The following is a 14615-nucleotide window of genomic DNA, read 5'->3' as shown; positions in this document are numbered from 1 at the left end:
AGTTTAGTATCTATGCTATAATATATATTACAGATTTTGCGATGCTAAAAAATCGATGTAGCACGAAACTGAAAGTTTCAAGTTTTAAACAAAATAATATTTGCCATAGAAACAGAATAAGTTCACTCAATAACATGTGACTGTTGGCCTTGATTTATACAAACATATATCTACCAAAAATCTTGAATTTTGACAGTCTGATTTATACCAATGTTTTCGGTTTTGCTCTTGGTGGACGGCCAATGACATTGTTGCTTCAGTCGAGTTAAGATCTATATCTGTTTCCAGCTGTATTTACAGTCTTAAATTTTGACATAACATTGGCAACAAATTACTTCTTTGTAGGGTCTTGCCACAGTGGTTGATGTAAACAGACATTTTATCTGGCCTGTACCTGATTCCTGGTCACTAGAAGATGCAGCAACTGTCCCATTGGTCTACACAACAGCTTACTATGCTCTGGTTGTCAGGGGTAACATCCGTCGTGGCGAAAAGATCCTCATTCATTCTGGTAGTGGAGGAGTTGGTCAGGCAGCTATAGCTATTGCTCTCAGCTATGGGTGTGAGGTGTTTACAACTGTAGGCTCTCAGGAAAAAAGAAATTATCTGAAGTTGAGATTCCCTCAGCTTACTGTCAAGCATTTCTTTAATTCTAGGGACACTACATTTGAAAATGGCATCCTTGTTGCCACAAGAGGAAAAGGTAAATTTCATGAAATAAATATTTCATTTAGTAGTATCTTTGTCTTAAATTCCAGAGAGAAAAAATGGTACAGATTTTAATTTATCATAAATACAGTGGAATGTGTTTAATTTCAAATAACCACTCGTTTTATGTCTATTTTTATTTTATTGTAGGAGTTGATATTGTATTGAATTCCCTTGCTGGAGAGAAATTACAGGCTAGTCTTAGAGTCCTCGCTCAACATGGACGTTTCTTGGAAATTGGAAAGTTTGATCTTTCAAATAACACTTCCCTTGGTAAGTCTGTAAGCTTTTGATGTTTTATTATAGTAATAAACATTAGATAAAAAAAACTTACTTTGAGGTGGATGTTAGTTATACACGGTTAAACTACTTTTAAATTAATAACAGTTGATACGTAGTTTCTTTCGAGTATGTATTGTACCTTATATTGCAATTCAAGTGGAAGATTCAATATCAAGGTTTATTTTAACTTGCAAATGTTGTGTTGCAGGAATGTCAGTATTTCTCAAGAACATTAGTTTCCATGGTATTCTGCTGGATTCTTTGTTTGAAGAAGGGAACTCAGACTGGTTTGCAGTTTCTCGCTGTCTAACAGAAGGAATACAGTCTGGAATTGTACTGCCATTGAAAGCTGCAGTGTTTGACAGGAATAATGTTGAGGAAGCATTTAGATTCATGGCTCATGGGAGACATATTGGAAAGGTTTTGGTTAAGGTGATTTTCACATTTAATTGTTATTATGTAAGAATGATTTAACGAGTTTTAGTTACTCATCAGAAGGACTGGATAAGATAGGTTCCATATTTATTTGAGATCATGGTGTACGTATCAATAATAAGAATCGGGGATGTTAACATTGTACAGGTTGACTTTTAATGAGTATATTAATTAATAATAACTAATAAGTGTTTAGATTCTTATTATATTTAAAGTCAGAAATATTCATCTTGACATGGAGCACATTTTGCAATGTAATAATGGTCAATAAGACAGTTCGAAGCACAGACACTTGGTGCCCTTTCTACCGCCCTTGCAAACTATTAACCAATATGTTTTAGAACTTTAAAACAACAGGAGCACGTGTTTTAATAATTAAACATGTTTTGTAACAATTTAAACATAATAGAGAGTTTGAGATTTCAACCTTCGCCTTCCCCTTCAACGTCTCTCATATACTTTTTGGGTAAAACGTCACCGATATGCGTGTTTTTTATTTAAATCAGACGTTGCTACTAAAGTTTTCCTTGTAATATCAAGTAAGCCTAAGACTTCTCTTTATTACTATGTGAAATGAAAAGCTTTGTTCCAGGATTTCTGCTTATGAAGTTATTCGATTATCCATATGTATAATTTGACTAAATTGGATGCGAAACACTATCGATAGGTATAAGAATAATGAAGTTTTGTATGGCTAATAATTTTAACTAAATACATTGAACTGAACCTGGAAGTATGAAGTTATCAACTTATTTTGAGAAGCATTGAGATTTTGTTCAAACTTTAACTTCTACGGCATATTTGTGTCCCCAGGCGGTATTGATTATACTAGATGGGCCTTTTTGTCGTATGAAGTGAAGTTTTGAACGTCCGAAGATGTGATATCACGAAAGTCAAAACTTCAGTCTTTTTTCATCTACTCTGTCCCCATACTCGGCATCAAAGACTGAAATCTGGATGGAGGCACATGGCAGGACAGTCATTGTACTTGAAAAATAAATAATTACGCGCGATTATCATTTTTGTGGAAAATTTTATTTTCAGTTCCAGGTAAAAAAAAATCCGTTTCTGTCTGACACTTTATACGATAGTTGCGTTTTAATTATAAACATAAAATGGTACTAGTAAGACGGAAAATTCTTCTGAAGTATCAGACAATTTCAGATCTATGATATCATGATGCGAGAAGTTTCCTGTTAGCCGTATGTGATAACTCCATTCTTTACATGCACGGACCCAGAGCCTGGCAGAAAGGCATTGTGGGTCAATCACCCCTTTGATTCTGACATTTTACATGTATATGCCAACATGGTATTTTGTGCGACAATTTCCGTCTCCACCTAACATTTCTTGACTGTTTCGCTAGACACATGGTGACTTGGCACGATTATATGTCTGAGAGTCTGGCATTATACAGTGTCATGCAGAGTGTCAAGATGTCAACACGTATGATATGACGAGAGGATCTTACATTTTGTTTCAATGCGCTTGTATATATGTATTCATAACTTGTGTATATTGACTCATGTTATCAACATATCTATATAAAAGGTTAAACATTCATCAGGTACATTGTTTATGAGTGTCTCCAAGTAAAACGCGTCTTTTAAAGAATTCGATGTACAAAGTACCAATTCAAAGTGAAAAATGCCTTTAAGAAAAACTATGAATTACTAGTCAACAGCATGACGGATGAATCTGACCTTTATATTTTATGGTCATGCCTTTTGTGTTTGCTTTATCGCATATATTTAACTTAATTTCAAAGTATTGCGACAAATGCATTTGAAATAGTTGGTGTTTCATGTTTTTGTTTGAAAAATATTAACTGCATCATCTTTCAAGAACACCATCAACAATAAAATACGTTGATATGATTATCATTTTTATTTCTTCTAATGTATGATTTACAATCGTACATTGTATACTGACATCATTTTATATAAAATCTAAATGTTTGGAGCAACAGCAACGAGGTTTTACATTGTTCACATTGTTTCGCTTTTTATCGTAATCGCACTAATATCCATGCGATAATTATATTAATTGAAATGTTTTTATTAAGTTTTCATTTTTAAAACCTCTTGTAAAAGCCGTGCCCTTTTGGACAATTTATATCAAAATGCACAAAAAAAAAGATCATAATTACGGATAAATTGAATAGGCGGATTAAATGAAGTAAGGTTCATTCTAAAATTTGAAATCTCAAGGAATTTTAATCGAACTTCAACTTCATACGTTAACTTCGCAAGAGACGTTGAAGGGGAAGGCGAAGGTTGAAATCTCAAACTCTCCATTATTAAACTTTTCCATTTTCTATGGCCATCTTCCAGATTAAATTTAAACAAACCCAGGATTTCATCGTGGTAACTGATTAACGTGTTCCTGAATTTCTGTTATTGTTCGGAGGGTCTTTATGTATTACTTCATCTGTTACAGGTAATGATAACTGACATTCTGGTTACGTTATAAAAAGGTCAAATTCTTGGAACACTAATTCAACAATGAAAAGTATCTTTTTATTGTACGTGTCATAGGCCAAATGAGCAAGAAACAACTATATATTATACATCCATTTTTCACCCATTCCTCTATGAAGTGCCAAACAATGTCAAAGTGTTTATTGTCTTAAGTTTATGCATACTGGTGCAATACTAGATATTCTGAAAAGTGGATACTCTAGACTCAAATTAAAAAATTCCATCCGTTGATTTTTTGTTTGGTCACACACACATCACACCGACGAAATCATGAGTCATATGGCGACGACTTTCCAGCTTTGATTGTGGAGGAAGACCCCAGGTGCCCTTCCGTGCATTATTTCATCACAGGCGGGCACCTAGGTAGAACCACCGACCGTAAGCCAGCTGGATGCTTTCCTCACATGAAGAATTCAACGCCCCGGGTGAGGCTCGAACCCACATCGATGAGTGGCAAGTGATTTAAAGTCAACGACCATAACCACTCGACCATGGAGGCCCCCTCTATCCGTTTAAAGTGATCACTAGTCTGTAAAATCGTTTCACAACCTTTAAAGAATTTCAACGCAAACAATGGTTTTAGTCATAGAAAATGTTATTTTAGGTATCTGTAATCGTAAAGACGTAACAGTTTACATAGCACTGTACAAAACAACATATGGTTAACAAAATTCTTTATATTACCATAAAGCTCAGAATAGGAGATTGTTAAACAATTATAAGTTGTTTCTCCAATTGGACGTTGTTATAAATTTAGAAACTTGTCCCTTGAACTGATAGATATAATAGGGTTATTATAACAGTAGCTGGATCTGGGATGCAGTATTCGGCTCGAGTGGATTTTGCTAGATCGGATCTCACGAGGCGCGCAAGCGCCGAGTGTGATCCGACCTTGCAAAATCCACGAGAGCCGAATACAAAGTCCCAGATCCAGCTACTGTTATAATGACCCTTTTATTATATACTTTTACCATTTTGATTCTTGTTTTGTTCTTGAACGAAATCTTCAATGTTTATCGATATTAATTGGAACTTAGTGAAGTTTTTATGTGCGCTATTTATAGAAATGTGTCGTGTCATGCATATTAATGAAAATAGTCCGGCAGCATACAATACGGAAGGTACAATACGGAATTCAAAAGGTACAATACGGAATTTTTGTCTGTGTGTTCATATTTAATTGTAAAATACAATCCGATTTTTTACAGAATTTATTTAGGTATATAATAAAACGATTTTCCTCTCACTTTAACAATTACCATATGACGATATTAATATCAGCATTGCTAAGTTAGTGTCAAATAAATGTTTGTGACATGATAGCATACCCTTACTTAACATTTTACCATTTATTCATGGAATAAGTCAATGCCGAAAATTATTTTAGAAATAATTCTCAATATGATTTAAATGCAGTTTATGTTATGAATAAGTGGCGTAATATGTTCGGTGAAATCTTATTCTTAGCTTTAAATTTAGGTGAGGGAACAACACTATTTTGATTATGCGAACACATACGACAGTATTGGCTATAGTAATTCTTATTTGTTTTGTCATTATACTGTATATTTGTACATTTACTTATTATTATTATTTGTAAACGAATTTTGATACTTTTAAAGAATTGTTAAAGTGATTCCAGGTTCAAGACAGTGAATTAACTGTTCCATTAAGTATACCGGCGTTACCACGTGTTGCGTGTGACCCTAGAAAATGTTACATAATTACCGGTGGTCTAGGGGGATTAGGTCTGGAACTAGCCCAGTGGCTGGTCGACCGAGGGGCCACAAGTCTCATACTAACATCAAGATCTGGAGTAAGGACAGGGTATCAGAAAAGAAAAATGAAGTTTTTACAGGTAAGGAGTTTTAAACAATTTATATCATTAAACTGTATATGTATGTTGTACGTAAACTTTCTGAATCACAGTTACCATCCATTTGTTTGAAGTTTGTGCTATAAACTAACACATGTACTTAATATTATTGTGTAATAAAGATTTTTGCGACTCATATATCACATTAGGTTGCTTAGTACAAAATATCATAGATATTGTTTTAAGAGTTCTGGAGTGGAAGTTGTTGTGTCAACAAAAAATGTGACAAGTAAAGATGATGTTAGAAATCTGCTTATGGACACCAGTTGTAAACTAGTTGGAGGAGTATTTCATCTTGCAATGGTTCGTTTATTTTTAGGTCACCTGAGCAATGCTCAGGTGAGTTTTTGTGATCTCTCGATGTCCGTCGTCTGTCATCTGTCAACATTTAGCTTGTGTATGCGATAGAGGCTGTATTTTTCAATTAATCTTCATGAAATTTTGTCAGAATAATTAACTTGATAAAATCTAGGGCGAGTTTGAAAATGGGTCATCTGGGGTCAAAAACTAGGTCACTAGGTCAAATCAAAGGAAAACCTTGTGTATGCGATAGAGGCTGTATTTTTCAATTGATCTTCATGAATTATGGTCAAAATGATAACCTTGATAAAATCTAGGCCGAGTTCGAAAATGGGTCATCTGGGATCAAAAACTAGGTCACTAGGTCAAATCAAAGAAAAAACCTTGTGTATGCGATAGAGGATGTATTTTTCAATTGATCTTCATGAATTTTTGTCAGAATGATTAACTTGATGAAATCTAGTCGAGTTCGAAAATGGGTCATCTGGGGTCAAAAACTAGGTCACTAGGTCAAATCAAGGAAAAAACTTGTGTATGCGATAGAGGCTGTATTTTTTAATTGATCTTCATGAAATTTTGTCAGAATGATTACCTTGATGAAGTCTAGGCCAAGTTCGAAAATGGTTTATCTGGGGTCAAAAACTAGGTCACTAGATCAAATATCTTCATGAAATTTAATCGGAATGATTGCCTTGATGAAATATAGTTTGAGTTTGAATATGGGTCATTTGAGGTCAAGAACTAGGTCACTAGGTCAAATCAAAGAAAAAACGTGTATGCGATAGAGACTGTATTTTTCAATTGATCTGCATGAAATTTAATCGGAATGATTGCCTTGATGAAATCTAGGTCGAGTTTGAATATGGGTCATCTAGGGTCAAAAAGTAGGTCACTAGGTCAAATCAAAGAAAAACCTTGTGTATGCGATAGAGGCTGTATTTTTCAATTGATCTTCATGAAATGTTGTCAGAATGATTGCCTTGATAAAATCTAGGTCAAGTTCGAATATGGGTCATCTGGGGTCAGAAACTAGGTCACTAGGTCATATCTAAGAAAATACTTGTTTAAACTCAAGAGACCACATTTTTAGTCCAATCTAAATGAAAATTGGCCAAAATATTTGTTTCGATATTTTCAGTTGATCTTCATGAAAAATTTTCAGAATGATTGCCTTGATAAAATCTAGGTTAAGTTCGAATATGGGTCATCTGGGGTCAAAAACTAGGTCACTAGGTCATATCTAAGAAAATACTTGTTTAAACTCAAGAGACCACGTTTTTAGGCCAATGTTAATGAAAATTGGCCAAAATATTTACTTCCATGAAATCACTAGGTTAAACATGTTTACACTGTTATAGTGTGTTTCTCAGGTGAGCGACCTAGGGCCATCATGGCCCTCTTGTTATATATGCTATTGCATTTCTTTGAATGATTTGAAGTACTTTGAGTATATGAAGTTGATCTGTATGACATTTAGAAAATGTATTGTCGTTGGAGTTTTTTTTATAAATAGTCATGTAAAGAATAAATATCAGCTTGTCTGTTTTGTATTTAATGGAATATAAATATATTATATAAATTCTACCAGAAAAAAAAATAAGACTTAAAACTCTGTAGATATAAAGTGATCTCTTGAAGGTCTAGAGATACATTGAAATATTTGTCAATTCATTAAGTCTTTCAGATATGTAACGTTCGCGAATGAAAAGAAAATATTACGGCTTTCAAGCTGATTGATAAACTGATTCTAATATTTGTTTTAGGTGCTAATTGATGGGTACTTTGAAAACTTGGACCAACAAAGTTTCCTGAAAGTGTGTGAGCCTAAAGTGACAGGAACTGTAAATTTGGATCAGGGTACCAGAAAGTTTACTAAGGAGAGTTGTGATTGGTTTGTTGTGTTCTCGTCTGTCTTTTGTGGCCGTGGCAATCCAGGTCAATCAAATTATGGCTTTGCTAACTCGGTAATGGAGAGAATTTGTGAGAAAAGAAATAAGGACGGACTACAAGGTATAAAACTTGAAAGACGTTGCTAAATATCCCCAGTACAGGAAATGAAAATTTCTAGGGTGCTCTTGGGTGACTCCCACTCAAAAATTAAGAGGTCAGTAGTGGTTCTTCCAGGGAAAGACGACTTCACGTCTGTCGGTGCTATAAAGAACCAAGCTGTCTATTCTCATAGAGCTTGTATAAGTTTGTCGGCCATGGTTGTATTTAAGACTTTTGTCTCACTGATTTGGGAGCTTTCTCTTGCTCTGTACCTCTGGTCGGCTCGCTTTGTGTCTGTACTGGCAGAGGATAATGGGCACCCTGAGTGGCTGGCTCTGTATGTAAAACACCTTTGAACGTATTTATCATGGAAAGAGTGCTACATAAGTCTGGCAAAACATATATTCATGTCATCCTTTTAAATACGCTTTGTAATAAGGTAATAGTACAATATGTGTTTTGAATTTTAGCCTAAATTTCCCTATCCTTTTACACAAGTACGTGCTGTTATTAAGTTCCCTCCTGGTCGCATTATTATTTTGTTATGTTGCAGAATTAATTTCGAATTTAAAACATTTAATATATACTGACTAGTATATTATAACTAAGTTATTTTAAGGGACTAACCAACACGTTTAGGCGGAAAAAAATTCTCTCAAAAATCCATAAAAAGTGACAAGTGGTACAAACAAAGGTTTTTGCAAGATATTCATATACATAACCAAAAATATTGTGCAGAATTTAGAAAACCGTTGCAACGTTTTTGCAATAATGCAGAAAAATTTACATTCTTGCATTTTTACCAATATCTAATTTTTATTTTCACCCACTTTATCATTTTTCAGTGTAATATATACATTCTATGCTAAATATGGTGGAATAACATGTTGAAACATTTCGCCCAAACTATGGGCGAGAGGCTGTAAGGCAAATAAAATTCTACAGTATTTTTCAAATCAGTGTTGTTTGTGTTATCACGGCAACCAAAATTCCAAAGCATCCATGCACCATGCGAATACAGAAGGCTCGTTATGATCCAAAAATTTAATATGAAGTTATTTTTCAGTAAAATTTTAAAACGGCTTCTTAATATTCAAATGTGTGATGTTTAGTTAATGATATGCATTTGTCGCATAAATTACATGAAAAATAAACGTCATGCACAACGAGGTCATACTGCTTTAATGACACTCTTAACGTCACGTCTCTAAATGTCTTCGGTAACATACTTAAAAGAAATTAAGTCTTGAAAAAGTGAAGATAATTGAATTGAAGACAATCGGATTTAGAATTATGATTTTGTATCTAAACTTAAGAGTTGCAAAAATGACATTTACGTACATTGAATTTTGATAGTCTACTCTTTTACTCTTGCAGGACTAGCAATTCAGTGGGGTACTGTCGGTGATGTTGGAATTGTTCCTGACTCAATGGGAGACCATGACACCGTGATAAATGGAACAATTCCACTGCGCGTCCATACCTGTCTGAAGAGTCTCGACCTATTCCTTACCCAATCAGAACCTGTTGTTTCGTGTTTTGTTCCGGCAGATAAACAGACCGGTAGTAATAGTGCTGGTGATAATAAATCTGATCTTGTGCTTGCTGTTTGCCATATTCTAGGTAATTTTGAAAACTCCTGTTGTGCGCAGTATTCTAGAATACCTTAAATTTCTGTTTGTCCTATTTCAATATATCATGAAATTTTGCTTTTTGCTATAAAAAGAAAGGGCAAATTTTTGGCAATTTAATAAATGTTGTGCCTTCCGTTTTAACCTGGCAGTTACTTAAGGACCCTTTACAAAGACTTTGTTATTATTTCTAGTCCGTTTGGATCACTGAGTAGATTCACCGTCATTGCAATGCCAAGGCCATGGAGCGTGAGATGTGATGCATATTATCTCTCATGAATAGACTCATTCAAAACATGTCCTGCTATTATGTTACTTTGTTTTGTGAGTTGCTTCTAAAGAATCTGATAGATTTGATTGGCATTGTATTTGTGACATTTTTAAAATATGTAGTTTATATAAAGTTCGGTACAAAAGAATGGAGAGAAACTCAAGTTCAAAGTGATACATGTATGATACATGGATCTGCTAATTAATGCTCCTGTGTGATGACAATAATGACACCTTACATTATTTTCGTTTCTCTACAGGAATCAGTGAACCAATTACTTTTAACCCGGACTCCAGCTTAGGTGACCTTGGCTTAGATTCAATGATGAGTGCGGAGGTCAAACAGATTCTTGAGAGAGACTTTGATATTGTCATGGATACAAGGGAAATTAGGTATTTGACTGTTAATAAACTGAGGAACATAGCAAGCAATGATCGTACTGCAGCAGACAAAAAATCTGCGGAACATACGGCAGCCGATAGTGATAGAAGTGTCGAGGAGTTGACGCCTAAATAACTTACTGGTAAAGATGAATAGCAAGTCAGCTAGCTCTGTACCTATCTTCACAATATATCAATTGTGTTTTTAAAAACTCCATGGTGTTTGTTCTATGGTGTTTGCTTAGTCTCAAGAGATCTAAACACACTCCACTTTTGATGTTAAAAAAACTTTCAAAGAATAGAACATTCTATTGTCGCCGAGGACATTTACCAAGAAAATACCGGAGGTGTTATGTCAATTTACTGTTTTTAAATAATATCAAGATAAAAATGGAACATTTTAAAAATATTCCATGCACTTGATACATTGACAAACATCCTCCTGTAAACATTATAGATTTTTGCATTGGCAACAAACTACTTAATTTTGTCCAAAAGCATGGTTCCAATGTCCACAACCAGTTTTCCATGAATATCTATAAAGAACAGAAGGGACGTCTTATGTAATGGCGCAGGTCGTCTGTACATCTGTATGGACGTCCGTTTGTTAGCAATTTCGTTTCCGCTCAATAGCTTAAGACTGCTTTGATATATGATACTTAAGTATGTTGTGGACATTGCTCATGGGCAGTGGATGAGCACTATTGAGACATGAACTTGCATAATTGGTGTATTTAAGTGTTAACTAGAAATAAGTAGGTATGTGGTTGGCAGAAATATGACGTCATGCTTTAAATTTGACATGAATATGTATGTATGACTGTACTACTAAAAGTGCAGAATGTATGTATCGAGATGCCATTTTTCATGGTGTGTAATTATTTAGAAGACAGCTTAAAATGTGTGGGGTACTTTAAAGTGCACTGTGAACGTAATGATTAAGATGTCACTTTGTATGTAGCTGATACTTTAGAAAACGTTGAACTATGTAAGTAATGACTGGCTTACATTTGTAGTGTTTGTGTGTCCCTCGTATCAGAAGACAGTGTTTGAGTGTTTAATGATCGGGTGACATTCTAGAAATGTCTGGTATTTCTTTTTAAGACAGTGCACCATAATTATAAGGTGACATTTTGTATGTGGCAAATACTTTTTATATATGTGGCAAATACTTTTTATAACACATTGCAGTTTGTACATTTTTATAAGACAGTTTCATTTTGTTGTGTTAATTAGCCTGGTACCTAGTAAAAGACAGCGCACGGTGGACATTCTTCCTTATACAACAGTACTGTATGCTTGTACTTCTTTGTAAGACAGCGCACAGTTTATGTAATGTACAATTTTATATGTATGCATTACATCATTATAAGACAGTGAAGTGCATACTTTGTGTCTGGTATTTTTTAATGAGACAGAGTGCACTATATATGTAATGAGATGTCATTTTGTATGCGCTTTGTTCTTATCAGACTGTTTACTGCAAAGAAAAAGAACCGTTTTGTATGCGACTGGTGGGTCACTAAATAAATATGTATTGATGTACCACTACCATTTTCTATACGTGTGGTACAAATATTAAAGACATACAATACATGCCATGGGTTATCACTAGGCTACTGTGACAACTTTAACATTTGGGTATACACATTGTTTAAAGTGTGTGGATGTGGATTCCATACTTATTTATTTATTTGGGTTTTACGGCGCACCAACACAGTCCATACAGTCGACGTGGAAATCACAGTTTTTCTCTTCCTTTCATGTAGTGTTCTTTGGAAGTAGTGAGAAGTGCGTGACCTAACGGTGGTTGTTGGAACATTTAAAGGTTCTAATATTTAAAAAATTACATATATTTTCCGTAGGCAACGTCTGGTAAAATGCATATATCTTAAATAACGATGTGACGTATGAAAACAAACGCCACAGTTGGAGATTTGTGACCTTTCAGGTCATTTAATGCGTGATACTTAAGAAATAATATATCCCAAACAGTGATTTATCGTTGAATAAAGTCACTGTTTTGGGTTCAGATACAAATGAATTACATCACGAGGGCGCAGCCCCAGTGATATAACAATACGCATCTGAACGACAAACAATAATTTTATTCAAGTTTGAAATATATTATTTCAATTGTAACACGCCATCAAGGATTATCATCTAGAATATTTGAAGATGTTCAACACATATTTGCCAGTTTAATTCCATTTTTAGTGCACCGTTATGACATTTGGCTCTAATACTTGTGACGTGCAAACAGTGCACGTATTGCATTTTAACACACAGTTTCAGTCTTCTTTGTTTCATAGGGAAATAAATCAGGTTGTGTTAGATTTCTGATGTAAGTGTCAAATTTATACTTATCTATTACAAGAAACACAGAAAGGTATTTCATTTTTATTCAAATTACTCAGAAAACTATTCTCACATGTTTGAATAAAAATATTAACTTTTAAAAACCAAAAGCTGTAACAATTTTACCATAATGCAAATAATACTGCTGTATATATCTTTTGGCTAATTTCATTTATACTGTGAAATCGTTTTATTTTGTTTACACAAAATACTGTAAAGGCAGAAATTTTCGCGAAATTTTAATTTTCGCTATATTTGCGAGGCCCTATATCTCGCGAAAATTAATCCTCGCGTAACTATTCACCGCTAGTGTAATTCAAATTCAAGTACGATATCATTTTTACAATTTCGCGAATATTAAACCTCGCGAACATACTCAAATTCGCGAAGTTTTGACCCAGCAAAAATATGTGCTTATACAGTACGCTAGCGTTGGCTTGCATGGTTTCTTGAATTTCGTTTGTTCATAGGGACTTAATATCATCAGTAGATCTAGATTTATCTAAAACGATTTCACAGTATACTGGTAATAATATGCTAGTAATTGTTAAATGCATACGAAGGAAAATATATTCATAGATTACATTATGTTTAGTTGTTTCTTGAATATAACTTATGACTTCAGTTCCACGCAAAAAAAAGCATTACAAAGACGTAAAAGTAGGAAAACATAGTTACATCAGGAACTGTACATGACAAAATAGGTGAAAGTCGAAAGTCATATCATGTTATTCAAGTGAGCTGTCATATATGACTACAAAATAAGTGACGCTAAACAGTATCATTTGAGTAAAAGATGGGTTTACAAACAGCAACACAAAGGAAAAATGGATTTCTATAAGCACTAGTTCTCTGAACTGGAAAAGACTACTGGACATTGACAAAAGATTTTACCAACAATGTTGTAACAAAGTTAAAATCAATTTGGATAAAGCTCGCTAATAATTATAAAGAACAAGAGCTGTCACTAATGGTGACAAATGCCCCCGCAGCGGTTTGACCTTTGACCTGGTGACCCCAAAGTCAGTAGGGGTCGTGTACTCAGTAAGTACTATCAGCATGTGAAGTTTGAAGGTCCTGGGTGCAATGGTTCGCGAGTAAAGTGCCTTCATGCAAAAAGTTAACGTTGTGACGAACGAACGAACTAACGAATGAACGGACGGACAGTTGAAAACTAATATGCCTCCCTACGGGGGCATAAAAATGTTTGCTCACTTCAAACTACTGTCACAGATTTTTTTAGAAATTAGTTAAACAGTCAGACACTTAGTTTTTACATGTAATCGGTCATGGATAAAATATTTACTGAGAGAAAATAGTTACAAGTGTCATTTTACAAAACATTAACAGTTCTGTCAGTATTATTTTTAGATGAAACTGGATGCCCTGTGAGCTGGAAGGGTATCTAATTTAAGCCATTTTGAAGAAATGTCAAACAAATACAACACAGCAAACAAAAACTGGTTGTAAAACAAAACTATGCCCAATGATAGACAGTTAAGGGTAAACAGTTACTAAATTTTCAGGGTTTAAACTTTTATCTCAATGTATGACATTAACTTTTTTGCCAAGTTATTTGAAAATTGTTCAAACCTATATTGATGATATTTCTGGCAGGTTAATTGAAAATGTTTCAAGCCGACATGGATGAAATTTCTGCCAAGTTATTTGAAAATTGTTCAAAATTCAAAATTTAGAAGAAATGGAGTGGACACGAAACACTGTCTATTAAACTTTCTCTCACAGAATGACCTTTACCTTAAACAGAAATAGCTGAAATTGTGTTCTGTCAGTCGTCCAATAAAAGCAAACGTTTGTGCAAAGTTATTTGAAAATCTTTCGAGACCTTGAAAAGATATGGAGTAGATATTGAAACATTGCCCTCACAGAAAGACCTTGACCTTA

General features: G+C 34.3%; 1 protein-coding gene across 4 annotated transcripts in view; it reads left to right on the top strand.

Moving 5' to 3' along the window:
- LOC123528595 (fatty acid synthase-like) overlaps positions 1–13291 on the top strand; it is a 49101-nt gene extending 35810 nt beyond the window's left edge. For all 4 annotated transcript variants that reach the window (XM_053521628.1, XM_053521629.1, XM_053521630.1 and 1 more), the window contains 8 exons: positions 346–703; positions 859–981; positions 1199–1422; positions 5548–5763; positions 5968–6084; positions 7845–8091; positions 9448–9693; positions 10232–13291. In XM_053521628.1, the coding sequence (XP_053377603.1) occupies positions 346–703; positions 859–981; positions 1199–1422; positions 5548–5763; positions 5968–6084; positions 7845–8091; positions 9448–9693; positions 10232–10488 (1788 nt within the window). In that variant the 3' untranslated portion in view covers positions 10489–13291. The remainder of the gene's footprint in view (positions 1–345; positions 704–858; positions 982–1198; positions 1423–5547; positions 5764–5967; positions 6085–7844; positions 8092–9447; positions 9694–10231) is intronic.
- The last annotated feature ends 1324 nt before the right edge of the window (positions 13292–14615 follow it).

This window comes from Mercenaria mercenaria, chromosome 13 (genome assembly GCF_021730395.1).
Source record: "Mercenaria mercenaria strain notata chromosome 13, MADL_Memer_1, whole genome shotgun sequence".
NCBI classification, from domain to species: domain Eukaryota; kingdom Metazoa; phylum Mollusca; class Bivalvia; order Venerida; family Veneridae; genus Mercenaria; species Mercenaria mercenaria.
Note: the sequence above shows the minus strand (reverse complement) of the source record. Positions and strands in the feature narration are given on the sequence as shown.